Below are 20,063 nucleotides of genomic sequence, written 5' to 3' on the forward strand. Positions count from 1 at the left end.
CATGCATACAACTTTAACACTATTAAAATGTAACTTTTTAAAAAAAATTACAGAGCTAGGACATTTTAGAAAACTTTTATTGTAACTATTTTCAAACTTTTGGCCATGATTCACAGCAGGAAACAGATTTTTTTCTTTTGTGACCAAGTATCTACATAGGTGAAACACAATTTTTACAAAATATGCTATTATTTACCATGCTTACCTATTTTTCAACTTTCTAAATTCAATCTATTCCTTTTTTATTTTTAGATGATGAAATTAATTTTTATTCCACAACTTAATTTGGAAACCAACAGAGGCAGATCTGACAGCGAGAACATGGGAGGGAAAGCCTTAGTGTTCTAGTAATGAGGCCAAAAGGCATTAAAGAGACCAGTATGATGAAACTTGGCCTGATGCCCGTGCTGGTGATTCCAGCACTTGAGAGGCTGAGGCAGGTGGATTGCCTTGAGTTCCAGGAAAAGCTGTGATTCCATCACTCTGGAGGTGGAGGCAGATGGATAAGAAGGTGGTAGGGTGTTATGCAGATGGACTTGAAGGATTTACGGCTTATGGACACCCTATACTCATAGAAAAACAAGATTTGGACAGTGTAGAAACTCAATTGGTCAAGTAATCCCCTAAATCTCATTGCTTGACAATGTTGCTCACAAACCCACTAAATTAGTACTGGACTAACACGTAGGACCTAAACTGCAGTTTAAAAAAACAACACAGCCGGGTGATGGTCTGTAATCCTAGCATTTGGGAAGCTGAGCCGGGAGAACTAACTGAGGCTACATGAGAAGGACGGGGCTGGAAGGTAGAAGGAAAGAAAAAAAAGAAAGAAGAAAAAGAGAAAGCGGAAAAAAAAACCAGGAAGTAATCAGAGAAACTTTCTGAGATAGGTTAGCAGCGTGCTGCCCTAGATACTCCCCACCCACTCTCCATGGCTCCACCCCAACCTCACGCCGGTGAGGTTGTCAGCAGGGGGCGCTGTGCCTGCCGGGCTCAGATCAGAGAAGAGGCTCCGCCCCTTCGTTAGCTCATCCACGAGCGCCACGGTCGCGTCCCAGTGACGTCAGACTGCTGTGCGGCCGGCTGTGGGGTGGTGAGTTGGTGTGCTGGGCAGTTGGGGAATGGTGGTCGTTGGTGCTGCTGCTTACTAGGGCGGGAAAGCGAGTGAACAGGGAGAGTTGGAGGCCGCCACAGCAGGTTTGTTCACGGAGGCTCCAGGAGTCCAGGGGTGGGCTTTCTTGACTCTTACTTACCCTGGCTAGTCCGCGAGGCACGAGTCCCAAGGGCAGACAGAAGGCCCGTAGGTGGACTAATTTTGCTCCCAGGTAATGTTTTGTGCATCCCGGAAATGAGGGTTGGCTTCTTTGCGGCGTGAGGTGGGGAGTAGTTTCCCCCTAGATGGAGGACACTCTGAATACCAGTTCTCCAGTAGTTAGCCATGCTATTTGGTAGCAAGCTTCACGCCATTAAACACTAAGCGACAGAGAGTAAGTTCCTTTTATTTTAAGTACCATATAGTATGGTGCGTTACTGATGTGCCTGAGAAGATTTCTTAGCGGCATAGGTCAGTCTCTGGGAAGCCTGAAGAAAGAGCATTAAATTCTACCCTGAAAACTGGAAATTTTCCTAAAGAGAAAGGCGGCATAAAGGTCTCTTAGGGCCACATAGTCTGAAATTACCGTCATGAGATGTGTCTTAGTACTGACCTACGCTTCCATCAGCCACTCCAAACCTCTCTTTTCTGGTCAGAAGAATGAAGCCAGTAAGAATGCCTACTAAGTGGAGTTAAGGGAGGTTCAGTGAGCTAATCTGTAGAATAGGACCTGGTGCAGTACATCTTTAAAGGTTCAGCCCGATAGAACCGCACACCTTATTTTGAGGGTAGCTTTTTAAAAGTTGGCTTCCTGTAAACCTTCTTACTTGTAAAATTGTTGTTTTTCTCTATTGCCAAATGTGAGGTTCAAATGGGCAGAGAGGAGGCAGCATTACAAAAAGGCCTGGTGGTCCCCATGCAGAGTTTGTGTTTCAACTTGTTGCAGCTAAGTTGGCATGAATACTTTCTAGTCTGGGCAAGGTCCTGTTCTTGAGTAAAAAAAAATCAGTAAAAGTCGGTCACAAATCAGCCCACCTGATTAAGATCTCTTAGGCCAGGGCTATTTAGGAATCATATGTCTGAATTTCTGTTCTTGGTAAACATCCATTAGTCTTTGGTTTGCATATTTGAAGCACGTAGCATGAGCCTGGATGTCTGAGCTGTATGGCCTGTTAAGCGCAGGACAGAGCTGAGGGTTGTGAACATGGATTAGAAGACAATTCACACCCTTATATTTGTTAGCTTCTAATTGAAATTCAGCATACTGTCCCATTATGAGTTCACATAGCAAGTATTAAGTATGACTTTGTTAATGGCTTTAGCAATCACAGATATTTTCATATCAGAATGTTGCGATGGGATTGTTGTTCTTTGTTTTGAGACAGGGTCTTGCCACAAAGCCGGGAGTAGTACCTCCAAAGTATTAGGATTGCGGTATGGCTGGCAGGATGTCGCTTGTGTCCTGAGGTTGTGGCATCTTTTACACTTGCTACTGATTCTTACGTAATGTGGTGATAAAGAGGCATGTATGTGTTGTTCTCATAAGTTTGATTTCCATGTTTTGACAAGATAGTTTTCCACATAGAGCCTGTGCCCAGATTGTTTGTGAATTTTCATACTTGATAATATTTATGTGTATCCTTTAGAAGACACGTGGTGCAGGGCGTTGACGCTTTTGAGTCACGTGATGCCCAGTTCTAAGTCTGCACTCTGCCTTGTTTCTGCTCTCTCACTATGAGAACGTGTCCTTTCTCTGGGCTTCAGTGCCTTCTCGTTTCTGTGTTTTGCTCGTTTGTTTTTGGTAATGAGCCTGTGGTGAAGGTAACCCTCTGGCATGGTGTGAGAGTGACATCCCTGTTCTGACCCAGTGCAAAAGTTGTGATGAGTCTTAGAGAGAAAAAGAAATATTTTAGATAAGCTCCGTTTAGGCTGTGTTCAGTATTAGTGAATTACTAATGTACCGTCATTCAAACAGAATCATATACAAAAAAAAAATCCACAAAATATGGTTACATACTGAGCAGTTGACAAAAATGTGTCCCAGAAACTTTCAGTGGCCTACCTCTGGGTCTCCAGAGGAATGGTTTACCTATTTAATGGCTTGTTACCATTAGTAGTGACTTTATAGAACAAATTACCACCAGAGTGAGAACATACTAGATATTCTTTCTAATGCTATGTATTTTATGTGTTTGAAAACAGCAGGAGAGGTTTATAAGTTTTACAAGTCTGCTAGCTGAGTGGTATGCAAAAAATATCGAAACCTTGGGCACATAAAGGTATTTACTGTCAAGCCCTACACCCAGGAAAGAACTGAAATTGTCCTTTGACAATTTGTGCAGGTGAATACACAAATGCATACATACCCATAAACACAGTATATGTGTGTATATGTGTATGTTTAATAAATCTAAGTTTAATACAGTTTAAAAAGCTTAATAAAATTAAATCTGTTCATAAAAAAGTTGAGCTTGTGTTTTGCTTAGTCTTTGAAAACCTTGATCAGTTTGTCTTCTTGCAACCTTATTTTCGTATCTCTAGGCCCTTCCAACCTTATTTACATATCTTTTGGTCTTGAAAGGCATTTTTGGTTGAGACCCGAGCATGTAAAAATGTTGCTGTCTTGGACTCCCTTGTTTGCTTTCTAAGATGAAGAAAATTTGAGATGAAGAAGGCCTGTAATTCTGTATCCCATAGGAGAAAGAATACATACTGGTCCCCCTTCTTCAGATGTGGGGGAAATCATCTATGAATGGAGGCAATGTGTAATACTTGACCCCTGGGAGGGAGACCATATACCATATGGTAGGACTTGTGATGGGACCCGCAGGGACTGGTCCATAGAAAGGTATCAGAACCTCATGACAAAGAGTGGCCTTGGTGAAGAGGAACCTCTGTAGCCCCCTTGTGCTGATCATATCATCTTACTGATGAAAACCCTGGTGTTGTTTTCACAGAACTGTCCGGCCTTTAGCTTTTCATCCTTGATTAAGGAAATGACCAACCAGGTAAGGTACTCAATGAGAGGAAAAGCTTCAGTTAGTTACTGGCAAATTCTAGCTTAATAGGTTGCCTGGGTGTGTGGTTAGGGAACTCCTGTTTAATTCTTGACTGGTTCCTAGAGACCTAGTTGACTTTGGGTACCTTCTCATCACAGGGTTAGGTGGCATTTGTAAATGCACCACACTAAGATCACTTCATGCCATTGCCACAGTTTAGAGGGGGACTGAGAAGGTTTAAAAGAATTTATAGATAAAAGTCAATGGGAGGTAGCAGTCAATAAGCACCTTTAGGATTACAGACAAATGTATGGGCTGTGTCGTCTCATACAACTGCAAAAAAATAGGCTTCAAATAGGACTCAGCTTCCTCCCAGTTCAGAGGTGAAGAAAGCGTAGCTGGTCTTACATTTTTGGGTGTGGGGCACATTGTAGTCAGGTGAGATGCTACATACCTGTGGGGGCAACACTTAGAAGAGCGAAGCAGGAAGTTTAGTGTAAGTTCAGTGTAAGCCTTGGCTACCTAGAGAGCCCCCCACCTCAAAAACAGAATGACGAACTGAATTTTCTCTGGTGTAGCTAGCTATACAAGGGTGTCATGAGTAGGAACCAAGGACTGTGTAGGATGGTCAGGGAGGGGGCATAGGGAGTGGCTGATGCTGTAGTGACTGTCTCACTTGGAGTGCTGGTGTGGGGGGGATGCAAGAGAACAGATCTATCACTGACTGTGACTTCTGTTCTTTTGTAGTACAGTATTCTCTTCAAGCAAGAACAAGGTAAGCAACCCACCTCTTCGAGCAAATTCTTTGTGGAAAAAAATGTGTCCTCCTGGTTTCTTTAAGATTTTATCACACCAACCGGACACACAGATTCTAGATGTATTAACTTTGCTGAATTGGCCATGGCAGCCAAAAACAATTACACAGTGAAAAGGTAAAAGTAAATAGCTATTTGGGGTCTGGTGGAGTAAGCCTGTAATACCAGCTGCCTAGGAAGTAAGATAGGATCATGAGTTCAAGGCCAGTCTAGACAATATATTGAGACTTTGTCTTAATATAAAAAATGTAAAGAAGGCTGGAGATGTGGCTTGATGGTAAAGCACTTGCCTCACACTCACAGGGGCAATCCCAGTACTACAAAATACATCTATACATGCGTGTATACACACACACACACATACATACACACACACAAAGAAAAGTAGAAGTCAGATGGCATAATGGAGAACTCTGGGATAAAGAGAACTCTTCCACCTGAGGAAGATGTAATGCTGAGCTTCCCTGATGCCAGTGTAGGAGGCCATATTTTGAACCTCGGAATGCTGTTGATGTCTGTACGCTAGAGGTAGGTTTAAACCTGGTCCTAACTTAGAATTCACTATGGAGTCTTTACACAGCATCATCCTCCATTTACAAGTATGGCAACTCTTTTAGAGGACATTTATCTCTATAAAAGCAGAGGGTGAAACAGAATTCTGTTGAGACACTTGGTGCAAGGCTGTGGCTGTGGCTGTGGCAGTGATGGGGAATGGCAGCAGGAGGTAGGTCTAACTACTGTACGGACTAGCTCCCTGAGGAGACAGGCCTGCAAAGGAGCAGTGTCTGTGCATGGACAAGGTAATCCTGTCCCGTTTCTTCTCTGTAGTGCAGACAGGATAGCACAGGCTTGGGAGTTTGTAAGGTGCCTAATACAAGTTCTGTCACTCCAAATAAGTGACACTTAAGTAGTCCCAAAGTAACTAGTTAACTAGTTAACTAGTAAGCTGTTCAGTATGCCAGGCAGCAGCTCTGCATGAAGCTAATTCCGTCAGGTCAGAGCTTAGCAGGCTTGGCTCTGGTGCTGTATAAGGAAGCTGTGACACGTGTGTAGATCGGTGTTTTAGAAAGGTAGCTTTGGAGAATCGTGACCAGGCATGGATGAAGCTTCTGTGCATACTTACCTTGTTTAACAGATGTGTACTAGCTCTGAAGATTCCACAGTAGAGCTCACAGAACATGTAGCTCTCAGACTTAGACTGAATGTGGACTTCAGTTAATATCTACAGTTTGAATTCTAGCCCTGTCCTTCTTAGCTTCGTACTTTGGGTGAACAACAAGGCATCTCTGAGCCTCCAATCCCTTACTTGTACACTGAGAAGGATCTTTTTGGGGGAGGAGGGAAGTTCCACACTGGTGATCAAGTCCAGGGCCTTTCCCATTCTAGGCAAGTACTCCACCTCAGCTCTTGTTTTTTTGAAAAAGGATTTTTCTTGTAACTCGGGCTTGCCCTGACCTTGCTGCCTAGGCTCTAATGCAAGTGCTGCAGTGACAGACACACGCCACCACCCGCAGGTATGATCTTGATAGGACTTGTTTCATAAGGCACCTGTGAGTCAGACAACAGTTGGGGAAGGATTAATGTAATAAGCGGTCTTAAGCATAATAAAGACATTTATAGTGAAATATACCGCATACATTTTTAGACCAGTACTGTTTCCGAAGGCCTCTGAGGTATTAGCTCCAGTTAAGTTGAGGTCCTTGGGAAGGGGCAATTCCCCACTCACGTAGTCATTTTGGTCAACTGATTGCTGGTGTAGTCTGATTGTCTGATGGATGACGGATTATTGGATCAGTCACTGTGTTTCACTGTGTCTTACTCTGATTCTGCTTCCCTTCTTGAAAATTTGTGTTTTAGGCCAGGTGGCTAAAACCAAACAAGAACTTCTAGTTTTCCTGTGTATTCCCACGAGTCCAGCGGTACAGTGAAGAGATCCATAGAAGTGGACATTACTTCTGAGTTGTCAGCTTGTATTTCAGCTGTGCTTTATCACGTTGAATTTGGGAATTATGTGCATAGAAACTTTAAATGAAGCCCTTTCCATTCTAGCCCACGATGATGCCATATGGTCAGTTGCCTGGGAGACAAACAAAAAGGAAAACATTGAAACAGTGGTCACAGGATCCCTGGATGACCTGGTGAAGGTCTGGAAATGGTGAGCATCTTTCCCCTTTGAAAAACCATGGAAATTTGGGGCAAGGGTTTTGCTTCTGGCCCCCCCGGTTGCTATAAGTAAAGCATTGATTTTCCGGTCAAGAGAGCAGTAACAGCATAGTAGCTTAAAAAAACAGCTTTTTTTTTTTTTAAGTTGTTTGGTTTCCTGATATGTAGAATTAAAGTTCTATGTGGTAGGGAGCCCTAGAGTTAGCCCTGGCTACATTCTGTGTTCAGTTCTCAGGTTTCTGCATTTCATTCACCATTTGTTGGTAATGTCCAAGGGTGTAGAAGCTCTGATGCCTATACAGTATCTTGTGTAAAGAATCATTTTCTGTCCCTATTATAGGCGTGACGAGAGGCTGGAGCTCCAGTGGAGCCTGGAGGGCCATCAGCTCGGGGTGGTGTCTGTGGACATCAGCCACACCCTTCCTATTGCTGCGTCCAGCTCTCTAGACGCTCATATTCGCCTCTGGGACTTGGAAAATGGCAAGCAGATGAAGTCTATAGATGCAGGACCGGGTAAGAACTCCACGTCTAGGGGAGATGCTAGGAATCCGCAGTCCCCTTTCAGACCTGTAAGGGTAGATGTTTCCAGGTCCAGTTCAGATCTGCAGGTACTCTAAGTCAACCCAGATGACACTTTGGTCACAGAAGGGTGTTAGACTGAGTGATGAGCATCAAGACAGCCTTACATAACTTCAGGCCTGGTTTGGCTGCCAAATGGATTGTAGTGGTGTACTCATGGGAAAGCCAAACCAAACCAGTTGTTTGGATTTGAGAATTGAGTTTGGTATTGTAGAGCTGTGCTGGCCATGCCAGTGGGTCTCTACCCGACACACTCGGGGAGATACATTCCCTGCCTTACAGACGCCTCCAGTCTGAATAGTGGTTGTCTCTATGAATTGTGGTCAGAGTGCCTGGGTTCTCGTGTGTGGCACATGGAGAGACAGAAACGAAAACTAGAACAGTGTCTTGCTCCTCAGCTCCGTTGGACATTATCTGAGATGGTAAGGGACAATTTTACTGGACAAGATTGGTGTAGAACAAACAGTCTGACAGTCCAGGATTCCTTTTAGTCTCCTGTTTACTTACAGTGCCTGCATGGTTTTCACTAGCAAAGCCTGGGCAGTGATTTCCAGAGATACAGAGAGTTTGACATCACTCCGCACACTCCTTTGTGGTGATTACGAGAGGGCTGCTCAGGTGCTTGTCAGAGTTCATTCCTCAGTAGACCTGCCTCCCTCCAGTTATGCTCACAGTTACTGTCAGCTACCCAGCCTGTGAGGAGGCCAAGTAGTCTAGGACCGAGTGCCTCTCTCCTTAGAAACGGTATTCCTTGGCTTACTACTAGAGGTTTTGTTGAGAGTATCCATGCCCAGTTCCTGTTTGAATCCTCTGAATCATGGGTTAAGAGTGTGGGGCTGAAATGTGTATCTGGAGAAAGCCACTCGGATACTTTGTGACTCACAGGTGGTTGTGCCTTCGCCCTTCTCTGTTTGCACTATGCATGGAGAACAGGGATCTCTAGCCATTCTACAAAGCCTGTTAGCACCCGAACATAAGGAGCATCTAGAAAGAGAAGTGAATCTGTTGCTGCTTTTAAAGGATTTTTTTATTACGTGTTATTTATTTTTTGTGTATGAGCACATGTGTGTGTTTCAGAGGACAACTTGTGTGAGTTGGACTTTCCATGTGGCTCTGGGAGCTCAGGTCATCAGGTTTGGTGGCTGGTGCCTTTGCCTGCTCAGCAGTCTCTGGTCCTGCTGCTGCTTCTTTATGTTGAGTACCTGCACCCCTCAGGACAGTGACACTGCTTACTTTGAATTTGTTGTGGCTTTATATCCATCACACATGAAGAAGTGAGTGCTGCATTGATCTAAGGAAAAGCGTTCTGCCTGCCCAGCTTGCTTTTCCTTCTGCTGGGTTGTAAAGGTTACTGGATTGCTTTTTGAGATGGTTTAGGAGTTGGGTTTTGTTATTTTAGTTTTTTGAGACATGGTCTTACAAATAGCTCATGCAGGGCTCAAGCTTATAGCTGCTGCTTCTGCTTAACCTCCCAAGTGCCAGAGTTACAGGCACCTGGAGCTACAGGTGACTGTTATGAAAGATATTGCAAAGAATAAAGTGGTTGGTTATGCTTTGGTGGGATAGAGGTGGGAGTCTATTCAAAACTAGATCAAGTCTTGGTCAAATAAGAGCCTTGCTGCCAGCAGCTAAGTAGCTGAGCGCCTTAGATGCGTCTAGGTTCAGTGAAGCTAGGGGCAGCAGACTTTCTTTGAAAATGTACCACCACAAAAGGAACAGGAAGAGTGGACAGAGAAAATCCTGATTTTGAAGAAGAAACTGAAAATAGAACAAACAAAGCTGGAGGAATGAGTCCATTATTGTCACTCCAGCAGGCTGTGTGTGTCTGGTGACTGCAGGCCAGCTGTGGACACAGGAAGGCCAAAGGGGGCAGTGTAGAGGCCCCTGCAGATCACGTCTAAATGCCCACAGGAAGAGAAGAGCAACCAACCCTCTGTAAGGAGGAGGAATTTAGGGTTTGGAATAAATATTTTATTCTGCAAGTATTAAGGTTAAATCTTAGAGTACACATTTCACTGAGAGATAAGCATGGTTTCTGTTTTGTGACTGAAGACATCTGGTAGTAAAAGATCTGTCTCGCAAAGTGATTAATAGGGATATGTCAGAACAATTTGGAAGAATCATTTTATTAAGCTTTGAGAAATAAAAGTTAGGTTTTCTGTTGACCTTTTTCCCTGTAAATAGGATTTTTAAAAACACACTCCTTTTTGAGCCTGACATAGATAGGGGGTGGCAGAAGCTGATGTACTGGTGTTCTTTAAAGAATAGAACTGATAGAATATACAGTACATATAATTGCATATATATTAAAGGGGAGATTTTCTAGATTGGCTTGCATGGTTGGCCCAGGTGGCCCAGTCATACCTGTCTCACACTGGAGAGCCTGAGAACCCAGTAGCTGATGACAGCAAAGTCTCTCAGGCCTTCCAGGCCTCGGGTCTTGTTCCTACATAGAGGAGCAGAAAGAAAACTGCCCTCTGTCATTTAACTCTATAGACATTAGAAAGCCATCTAGGCTATGGAATTTAGTTGCTTAGTGAGTAAAAGCAAGCACTGGAACACAAGCATTAGGACTTGATTTGAGATCTCCAGAACCCATGGCAAGCAGGAGAGAGGTGGAGATGGGTGGCCCCCCCTGACATGCCCAGTGGGGAGCAGGTGACCCTGTCTCAAGGTGCAAGTTGAGGACTGATGCTGACCTTGCCCTGTCATACAATCTGTAGCATGATGGCACGCTGCTTTGGTGGCCATACACATACTTACACAAGTGTGTGCACACCACAGAAAAATTGTTTAAAGCAGATAAAGACTGATTATAAAAACATCTTCGGGTCTTAATGGTTGAGAACTTTTAAAGTAAATTTTATTTTTAAAACAGACATTTAGTAAGTAAAGTGATCAGGTTTAATGACAGCACTGGGGTAGGGTGTGTATGAAAATGTTTAAGAGTTTTATTGTGAAGTACTAGGGATGGGCGGTGGCTCATCTGGGGTTGACCTTTGTCTCCCATGCGTCAAGGTTGTAGACTTGCCTCTCCTTCACCATCTCATAAAGTAAGAAGACTGCAGAAGAGCCATGCTCAGCATCACCAAGCCTGCCCCAGGAATGAGGAAGGTGACTTAGGAAGGAGTCCCTTTCTTCTCTGTGCTGGTGTGGGGCAACTCCTCTTCAAGACTAGTCTAAGGAAAGTGACCAGGCATGCTGTGAAAATAGCTAAAGCTGCTAGGTGGTTAGCTGAGGCAGGTCCCCAGGTCGCTGAGAAAAGAAGTGAGAAAGCACCATTGGCAGCCCAGATGGAGACCATGTGTATGCATGTAAGACCTGCACAGTGCAGCCAGGGACACATGCATTGAACTGAGTCAGCCCAGGTCCATAGCGTCACCTCACAACTGACCTCTTAGTGATTCTTCATTGCCTGTGAGTCTGTAGTACATGCTCTGTTGTAGTCTTTTAAGACTGTTTTTGGTAATTTTCATTTATAGCGTACGTGAGGTAAAATCTCACCTGTGTAATTACTCTGAAATTCGTCATTTTAAGTGTATGGCTTATTGAATACATTTCTACAGTTGGGGAGCTATCACTATAGTGCATTTATGGACGCTCCATGCCCGTGGGATTTCCTCATGTCAGCCTCTGAAAAATACAGCCATGATCTCTGTCTCTGTTTTTTACCTTAATGAATATTTTCATCTAAGTGGATATTTAGTGTCTTACTTATCTCCGATGTTTTTCAAGTGTTTTTGAGTTTCATCCATGTTGTGTCCTTTTTGTTGATGGTAATGTTCTTTTAAGAGGATGCACCATAGCTCCCTCATTGGCCAGTTGAAGTCTTACACTGTTTGCAGTTTGAGCTGTAAAGCTGCTGTGAACATGAGAGCATAAGTCTTGTGTGCGTGCTTCCATGTCTCCTGCGTAGCTCCCGGGAGTGGACAGCTGAGCTGTTTGCTTTCACCTAAGAAATTGTCAAACTGCTTTTCAGAGTGGCTGTCCATTTTCCATTGACAGCAGCGTGTGAAGGCTCTGATCTCTCATGGCTTCATGACTTTTCAGAGTGGCTGTCCATTTTCCATTGACAGCAGCGTGTGAAGGCTCTGATCTCTCATGGCTTCGTTAGCTCTGGGCATTGGTCAGAGTGTGAAGGCTCTGATCTCTCATGTCTTCGATAGCTCTGGGCATTGGTCAGAGTGTGAAGGCTCGGATCTCTCACGGCTTCGTTAGCTCTGGGCATTGGTCAGAGTATGAAGGTTCTGGGCATTGGTCAGAGTGTGAAGGCTCTGATCTCTCATGGCTTCGTTAGCTCTGGGCATTGGTCAGAGTGTGAAGGCTCTGATCTCTCATGGCTTCGTTAGCTCTGGGCATTGGTCAGAGTGTGAAGGTTCTGGGCATTGGTCAGAGTGTGAAGGCTCTGATCTCTCACGGCTTCCTTAGCTCTGGGCATTGGTCAGAGTGTGAAGGTTCTGGGCATTGGTCAGAGTGTGAAGGCTCTGATCTCTCATGGCTTCCTTAGCTCTGGGCATTGGTCAGAGTGTGAAGGCTCTGATCTCTCATGGCTTCCTTAGCTCTGGGCACTGGTCAGAGTGTGAAGGCTCTGATCTCTCATGGCTTCCTTAGCTCTGGGCACTGGTCAGCCCATATTTATTTAGATTTAAGAGTCTCATAGACGAAATTTAAAGTTGGTAAAGAAGTTTCCCAAATCAGGAAATGTTTTCTCTAAGTTTAAAGACTTCCATTTGGTCCTAAATCAGGACACCGTTTCTCTAATTTGAAAGACTATTGTGTTTGATGAAACTACAGTTTGTAAGTAAAGTCAAATCTATTCTTACTGGGTACTTTCCTTTTGTTTTCTTTCTAGTGGATGCCTGGACTTTGGCATTTTCTCCGGACTCCCAGTATCTGGCCACAGGAACTCACATGGGGAAAGTGAACATTTTTGGTGTGGAAAGTGGAAAAAAGGAATATTCTTTGGACACTAGAGGAAAATTCATCCTTAGTATTGCATATGTAAGGAGACCTCTCTGTTGAGTCTTTTAGCTGTAGCCCTCTGTACAGATCCTGCTGTGCTCATGAGGCCAAGCTCTGTTGGTGTGTTTGCTGGCAGCCAGTTAGACCTGAAAGCCAGCAGGATGGCTTGCATCAGAAGAGACGATTAACCATAGCATCTCAAAGCACCCATCTCTCCTCAACAGAGTCCTGATGGAAAATACCTGGCCAGTGGAGCCATAGATGGAATCATCAATATTTTTGATATTGCAACTGGAAAACTTCTGCATACACTGGAAGGTATCCACACCTCCTCATCCTGTTTTGTGCTCACTGGATGGATTATCAGGTCACAAAGCAAGAGTACTTCTTTGTTAAAGTGTTAAAGTCAACATTGTTTTAATCTCTTGGAAAACTGAAGTACCACTAATGTGTTGGACTTAGAACTGTGGGTCTGATCTGAACAAATAGTTCTTAGGGTGTCAGGTACTTTTTTAGTGAAGTAGGTTGCTTTTGACATGTCTCTGATCCCTCCCTCCCTCCCTCCCTCCCTCCCTCCCTCCCTCCCTCCCTCCCTCCCTCTCCTTTTCTTCATGAGCTTTGTGATTGGAAGGCTTCTCCTTTTTGTGCTCATTTGATACCAGATGAGAGCATTTGTGGTCACTCTCCACACTGGAGGCCTTAGGACAGAACGGGAGAGCTCACTCATCTCATGGATGATCTTGAATTCTAAACAAGGACACAAATTATCTTCTCAATTAACCATTCACCCAAGGACAAGAGATTTAGTAGAGAATATATTATTTGTCCAACTTTACAAATCAGAAGCAGTCTGTATTTCCATGTTTGGCTATATTTATACTTGAGTTTTTGTATTTTAGGTTTTAAGTGTGCGTGTGTGCATGTGTGCACCCATGCACCTGGCTAGAGGCCAGATTTTTCTAATCCCTTGGGGTCAGAATTGCAGATATTTCTTTGTATTTTAAGGTTTTTAATTATGTATATGTATGTGGGGGGGGGAAGGGAGAGGGAGAGAGGGAGCGCGAGCAAGCCTGCAGAGGCCAGGTTTTTTTTAAATCCCTTGGAGCCAGAATCGCAGGTGATTGTGAGCTGCTAGCTGTGGGTACTAGGAACTGAATTTGGGTTCTTGAGAGAGCAGTACACACTGAGCTGTTCCTCCAACCCCCCAGGTGTTATTTAATCTTAGCAATGTGTTTTGAGGCCTGGGTAATGAGAGAAGGACACTAAGAAGAGGTGGCTCCATGAAAGAGGCTGGAGTCCAGTGGAAATGGGGAAGGGTCTAGTCTGACTGAAGACCCAGGGCTATTCCAGCTCAGTGATTTTTGGTCATTCAAAGGGCACAGTTAGCAGGATCTCACGTATCAGCTGCCAGGTTAACAGCTTTTCTGATTTTCAGGCCATGCGATGCCCATTCGCTCCTTGACCTTTTCCCCTGACTCCCAGCTTCTCGTCACGGCTTCAGACGATGGCTACATCAAGATCTATGATGTGTGAGTTACCTTCTCCAGAGGAAAGGTCGCAGCACCAGTAGCAGCTTGTCCCCTTACTGTGAGGAGCCATTGTAGGAATTCGCTGCCTGCTCCTGGCCATGAGTCAGCTCTGAGGCTTTGGGCTTCCCAGTTATTCCTCCTCAGCCAGCCCCTCCTGCTGGAGGTCTCTGTGGAGTACATGTGCACCTGTGTAGTCCTAGTGGGGTTAGATCCTCCTGTCTTTCTCAGGCAGCCAGGCGTTTGGGCTCACTGGTACACAGTTCTTTTGGGTAGCTGTGTGCTATGTAGTATACACCTGAGGAAATGGAGCTGGGCTGTAGCTGGCCTGGAGTGACAGTGAAAACCTAGAGCCTGGTCAGGGCCCTGCTGTTATCTAGGCTAGCATCTCATCAGGGAACCCTCAGTTAGTAAGCTACTTCATAGGTCTAGGTGGGGAGCCTTTCGGAATATGTCCTAGGCGACGACAGTGTCCCCGTCTCCAGCACTGGGGCTGCACTGCTCTCCTCCTGTTGAGTCCCTCCCACATCCTCATCCCGTTGCTACTACAGTAAATGCTGTGCATTGTCCCAGGCTTCATGATGAGTCTCCCTGCTCAATGAGCCTCTGGTTCTTTACTCCCCAGTTCTTTTCTACTCTGTTGTATACATTTTTCACTCCAACATGTTCTTTGTCCATGAGCTGTTTGAGAGTTGTAACTCTGACCAGAGGGGCATGCTGCTTTTGACATTCGAGCTGAGACCTAGAGAAGAGACTGTAAAAGTAGCATGTGCTTGGTAATGATAGAGTCAGCTTAAATGTGGCAGTTTGGGGCAGGTCTTTGTTAGCTGTCGTTGCAGCTCTTTTGTTGACCTCCCAAGAGCTGTTGAGGCAACATGATTTAGTGCCTCCATTTTGCTGAAGAGGACCTTGAACAGAGGTGGTGATTGCCCTAAGAAATAATGAGCCTCAGGATTCCGTACCCTCTTCTATAGCCTCTTGTCCTGCAAGGGCTGCCTCTGCTTTCTTTCCCTAACTGAGGCTTGTTTCTAGGGGCAGAACTGCTGACCTCAGGCCCAGGGCACGTCTCTCATAGGTATTTGGTTTCCCAGGAAGTGTGGTTCAGCATTGGCAGAACTTGCCACTCTTCAGGGTTGAGTTCTCAGCAACCCCCTTGGTGGCTCACAACTGCCTGCAACTCTAGCTCCAGGGGGTCTGATGTCTTCTCTTGAACTCCAGAAGCACCTCTGCATAGATGGAGCACATATGTAAAACAAAACTCTTTTTCAAAGCTAAAGAAACATGAAACCAGTTGTAGGAATTAGGCCTAACATGAGTTTTTGGCTTTTTAAGGTATTTTTTGTTTTTGATGAGGTTTTGTTTTATTTTTAGTTTTGACAGGGTCTTACTAATTAAACAGCCCTCCCTATCTGGCCTGGAACTCAGTATGTAGTAGACCAGGCTGGCCTCAAACTCACCGAGATCTACCTGCTTCTGCCTCCCACGTGCTGGGATTAGAGGCGTGCACCGCCACACCCAGCTGCCTGGTTTGTTCTTGACTAGATTATAAATGATCTTGAGTCACATATGCTCTGAAGGGTACATCTTGCTGCTTTCCTGTCACCATGGGAAAGGTCCTGTTGCAGGGAGGGCTGGCTGACCTGCTCACCTCTGCTGCTCTCTGTCCTCAGCTTGGAGTTGGCGGAGGCATCTCTCTGGCTTCCAAGCTCTTGATATTTTTAACTTAATGCTGCTCTAAAAATTTGTCTCTGGTGTTTGATGCTGCTTCACTAAAAATGGAATTTAAGACAGTTGGTCATTCTGATATTATACCCTGCCATGTGAACAGAGATAGTTCACTAACCAATTCAGCAATTCAGGTTCCCCAAATTACCATCTTCACTGTTTGAATCTTTCTTCTTTCAGGCAACATGCCAATTTGGCTGGTACGCTGAGTGGCCATGCATCCTGGGTGTTGAATGTTGCTTTCTGTCCTGATGACACTCACTTTGTCTCCAGGTATGTAGGAGTCTTAAATTTGTAAAACACTTGGCAGGGAGGAACAGTCTTCTGGTCATGTGCTGTAAAATTGAAAGACTGCATTACAGACTTGTTAAAATTCTGGGGCTAGAGAGATGGCCCAGCAGTTAAAGACAACTGATTACTCTTCTATTTCCAGTACCCACATGGGAGCTCACAACCATGTGAAACTCTACCCCGAGGGGATCCCACGTTCTGGTCTACTGGAATACATTCAGACAAAACACTCATATGCATAAGTAGAATTAAAAACTTTAATAAAATTTAAGCTTCCCAGCTAGGCATGGTAATATAATTCTCTTAAGGCCAACCCTGGAGAGGTAGAGGCAGGTAGACCTCTAAATTCAAGGCCAAACTAGTCTACATAGTGAGTTCAGAGCCAGCTAGAATTATGTAGTGAGATCCTATCACCCCACGACCCTTAAAATTCAAATTGCCTTTGTTTACTCTAGTTGTTAAAGGGTTTTATTGTTTTTAATTTAAGTAAACTATTGAAATCTTAGATTTTTCTTAAAAATCTAGGTTTCCACTTAGTGTAACTCTGACATGTCCCTGTGTTCCTAGAGGAACTTAGAGTCTGCACATCTACCTAGGACGCGTGTTTATAGATGCTAGTGATGGCCAGGCCCCGGAGGCCAGGTTGGTTGAGAAACATGGACTGTAGCTGATGAGCATTGCTCAATGACATTTCTACAGACCGCCCTCTCATCCAGAAATGGGTAGATAGGCTTAAGGCTCCTGATGACCGAACTTGGCAGCAAGGCCAAGCTGATGAGGACCATCTTGGCTGCCCGGTGAGGAGCCAGTCATTTGGTGACACCTGAACCCCAGCTCTGGGTAGCAACAAGGGACCTTCTAAAGGTAGAAATGTGTGAGTCTGCAGAGGAGCATAGGATAATCCAGTGTTCTCATCCTAGCGTTTGCTTTTGAAACAGTTCATCTGACAAAAGTGTAAAGGTTTGGGATGTTGGAACAAGGACCTGTATTCACACCTTCTTTGATCACCAGGATCAGGTATGGAAAAAGCAGCATTTGAACTCACGTGCATTTGGGTTTCCTTTGTAGTCGTTGTATTGGAGTTAAGAGTGACAGAGCCCTGAGACAGGTCAGCCTTGTGACCATGAGACATGTCCCCTACACATGCCAAGACACACAACTTAGCCACACGTCCTCCTTTGAAGTTACACACCTATGTGTGGGATCCTTTTCTGGGTACTTCCAGCAGCCACCTTCTTTGGGTGGTTCCATTGCTTAACATAGTCATCATTTGCATTTTTGGAGTTATCCAGGGATATGATTTCTTTAATATATAGGTGGGGGAATGTTACAGGTTGTTCACTTGTAATGACAGTGCTAAGCCTGGTTTCCATGTTTATAAGTCAAAGGAAATGGTAGCATCTTTGTAGATTCTTCTTAGTCCTTACTGTTTATAAGAGTCTCCTGGGGATCTTAAAATGTCACTTGTGTGCTGAGAGCAGTGGTACATGCTGTAATCCCAGACTTGGAGGCTGAGGCTGGAGGATCTACACTGGTAGTTACTTGCCTGGCATGTGTCAGGTCCCAGCTTCAACCTTCCATACAGAAGAAAATGGATTCTGATTCACTTGGTACCTCATGGGCCTGAGAGTCTTCTTTTTTTTTTTTTTTCTTTCTTGACCAAGGGAAGAGGATTTTTAAAAGAGTTTTGTATTGTAGCTTAGACTGGTCTTGAACTTTGTGTAGTCTGCCTGCCTTTGCCTGAGATTGCAGGTGTGAACCCCCTGCCTTGCTGAGACTATGTTTCAGCCTCTTCTGCATGTTGCTATCACTGCTGATTCCAGCCACTCCAGGTTGCAAAGGGTCAAGAGCCGTGGTTCTCAACCTAGAACTCAAACAGCCCTTTCACAGGGGTCACATATCAGATATTTCCATTATGATTCATAACAGTAACAGTTATGACGTAGCAACTAAAATAAGTTTATGGTTGGAAGATACCACAACATGAGGAACTGTATTTATTAAAGGGTCACACACAGCACTAGGAAGGTTAAGAACCATTGGTCAGGAGGAACTAGGCAGCATAAAAATTAAAATGCTCAGAGCAACAACAACAACAAAATCAGCAGATAATTTATTTGAATGCTTTTAGATATCTTACACGGTTTTTTTGGGTGTATCTTATGGTTACCTAGCAGAATTACTATTCATACTGCTTTGTATTTGTTAAGTTATTGCAGTGAAGAGTTGAATCTTGGTAGTCCACTACTGGCTTTAAGCATTTTTCTTAGTCAGTCCTAACTGTGTTGCTTATTTTGTGGGGTAGTTGTGATGTTGCTTCAGAGAAAGATGTTTGGAATGGAAGTGAGGCCCTCATATGGCCTGAAACCAAGGTTAGCCTCCAGTCTCAAGGTGAGGGTACAGCCTGAGAACGATGAGTTCCTAGTAATCACACAGTTAACTCAGCCACATTCATTCTGAGAGGAAATATGAAGTCCAGTTCAGTGCACAGCCAAGGAAATTGAAATCAGTGGTGCTCAGGAGCTCTCGGCTCTTTGGGCAAAGGGTAAATATTGACCTTGTTGAGGGTAGGCATGAGTGGTTTGCTTTGCATTTTTCCCTACAGGCTCCTCCTGGAAGCATAGTGCTGGCCCAGGCAGGAATCCCATGGCAGGAATCTCATGACATTTCCCCTAGATCTGAATCTTTGAAAGAGTAGTAGGTTGCCCTGTCTTAGAGGGGAAGTACTATTCCATAGCCACAGGAAGTGGCCCAGTTAAAGATTAAAGAACCATTAGTCAGGAGGAACTAGGCAGCATAAAAATTAAAATGCTCAGAGCAACAACAACATTGTGGACATTGGGCTAGTCTAGATTCAGCAAAGGAAGAATGTTCATTCCTTAAGTATTCCTTACCAAAAAATACAGGAATTAGAATGCTTTTTCGCTTTCTTTAATTTGCAGGTTTGGGGAGTAAAATATAACGGAAATGGATCAAAAATTGTATCTGTTGGAGATGACCAAGAGATTCATGTCTATGATTGCCCAATTTAAACACCAGCCTCTTGAGGGCCATTGCCTCAGACTACGCAGGGTTGATCATGACATGCCTCAGCTTTTTTGGCATACTTAAAGTACAGCATATATTGTAGAAATTTTGTAGATACAGTATACATTTTTCTTGTTTTATTGGAAATGTTCCTCATATTTTAATGTAAATAAAGCATTCTTAATGCAACCAGCTGCATTTGTGAGCGTGCTGTTCTTTTCCCTGACCCTGTCCCTGGAGAGCAATGAGTTAGTGGAGAGTGCCTGCCTGAGAGCGGAGATACAGGTGCTCACTGGGCTAGAAGGGCAGGTCTCTGTTCCCAGGTAACACCAGCCTATTTCAGATGGAGTTCTGAAGGAAACAGGCCAAATGCATTGGAATTTTGTTATCATTCTACCTGCCTGTGCATCCTTCCACGTATATATTTAAAATGTACCCTTTGCCACACCCTTTCTCCCTGTTCTTTTTAGAGAGGTCTGGCCTACTGGCAGCCTGCCTTAGCCCTTGTGGGCTCAAGACTAGTGGACAGGGCTGAACACTGCTCTACCTCAGACTAAGAGTTCCAGCACCTTAGGCCTTTTCTGCAGTCACCTCTGGACTAGGTCTGCATGGTAATGGGGAAGGTTTCAGACACTAACATCCTGGTGCTTGTTGCTTCTTACTGAAACTGTGTGCCTGGTCACATTGTGCCCGTCCTCGGGCCCAGCTCCTTAGCCAGTCCAGGCTGGTTTTCCCACCTCCCTTGCTCATTCCCCTGTTTCCCTGGCCTCAGTGTCTCCTCCTCAGACAGGTCTACACCCTCACAGGTCAGAGCCTCTGCAGATGGCAGCATCTCAGAGTCCTCGTCTCCCATTCCCTCTGTTCTTCCTCACTACTCCAGCTC

At 44.5% G+C, this 20,063-nt stretch overlaps 1 protein-coding gene across 7 annotated transcripts; it reads left to right on the forward strand.

The window, feature by feature from the left end:
* Positions 1-1,019: 1,019 nt before the first annotated feature.
* Wdr61 (WD repeat domain 61) lies at positions 1,020-19,374 on the forward strand. Of its 7 annotated transcripts, none has more exons than XM_028783329.1 (11): positions 1,020-1,093; positions 4,051-4,101; positions 4,840-4,867; positions 6,957-7,062; positions 7,411-7,583; positions 12,502-12,650; positions 12,836-12,929; positions 14,047-14,140; positions 16,043-16,135; positions 17,092-17,170; positions 19,096-19,374. In XM_028783329.1, the coding sequence occupies exons 2-11, from the start codon at positions 4,090-4,092 to the stop codon at positions 19,183-19,185; spliced, it is 918 nt and encodes a 305-aa protein (XP_028639162.1). In that variant the 5' UTR covers positions 1,020-1,093; positions 4,051-4,089; the 3' UTR covers positions 19,186-19,374. The 7 variants fall into 7 exon arrangements, with proteins under 7 accessions (XP_028639162.1, XP_028639168.1, XP_028639161.1 ...); XM_028783335.1 differs by having other exon boundaries at positions 4,845-4,867; XM_028783328.1 differs by having other exon boundaries at positions 1,026-1,197.
* Positions 19,375-20,063: the final 689 nt, after the last annotated feature.

Source organism: Grammomys surdaster, unplaced genomic scaffold, assembly GCF_004785775.1.
Source record: "Grammomys surdaster isolate TR1022 unplaced genomic scaffold, NIH_TR_1.0 1057, whole genome shotgun sequence".
Taxonomy (NCBI): domain Eukaryota; kingdom Metazoa; phylum Chordata; class Mammalia; order Rodentia; family Muridae; genus Grammomys; species Grammomys surdaster.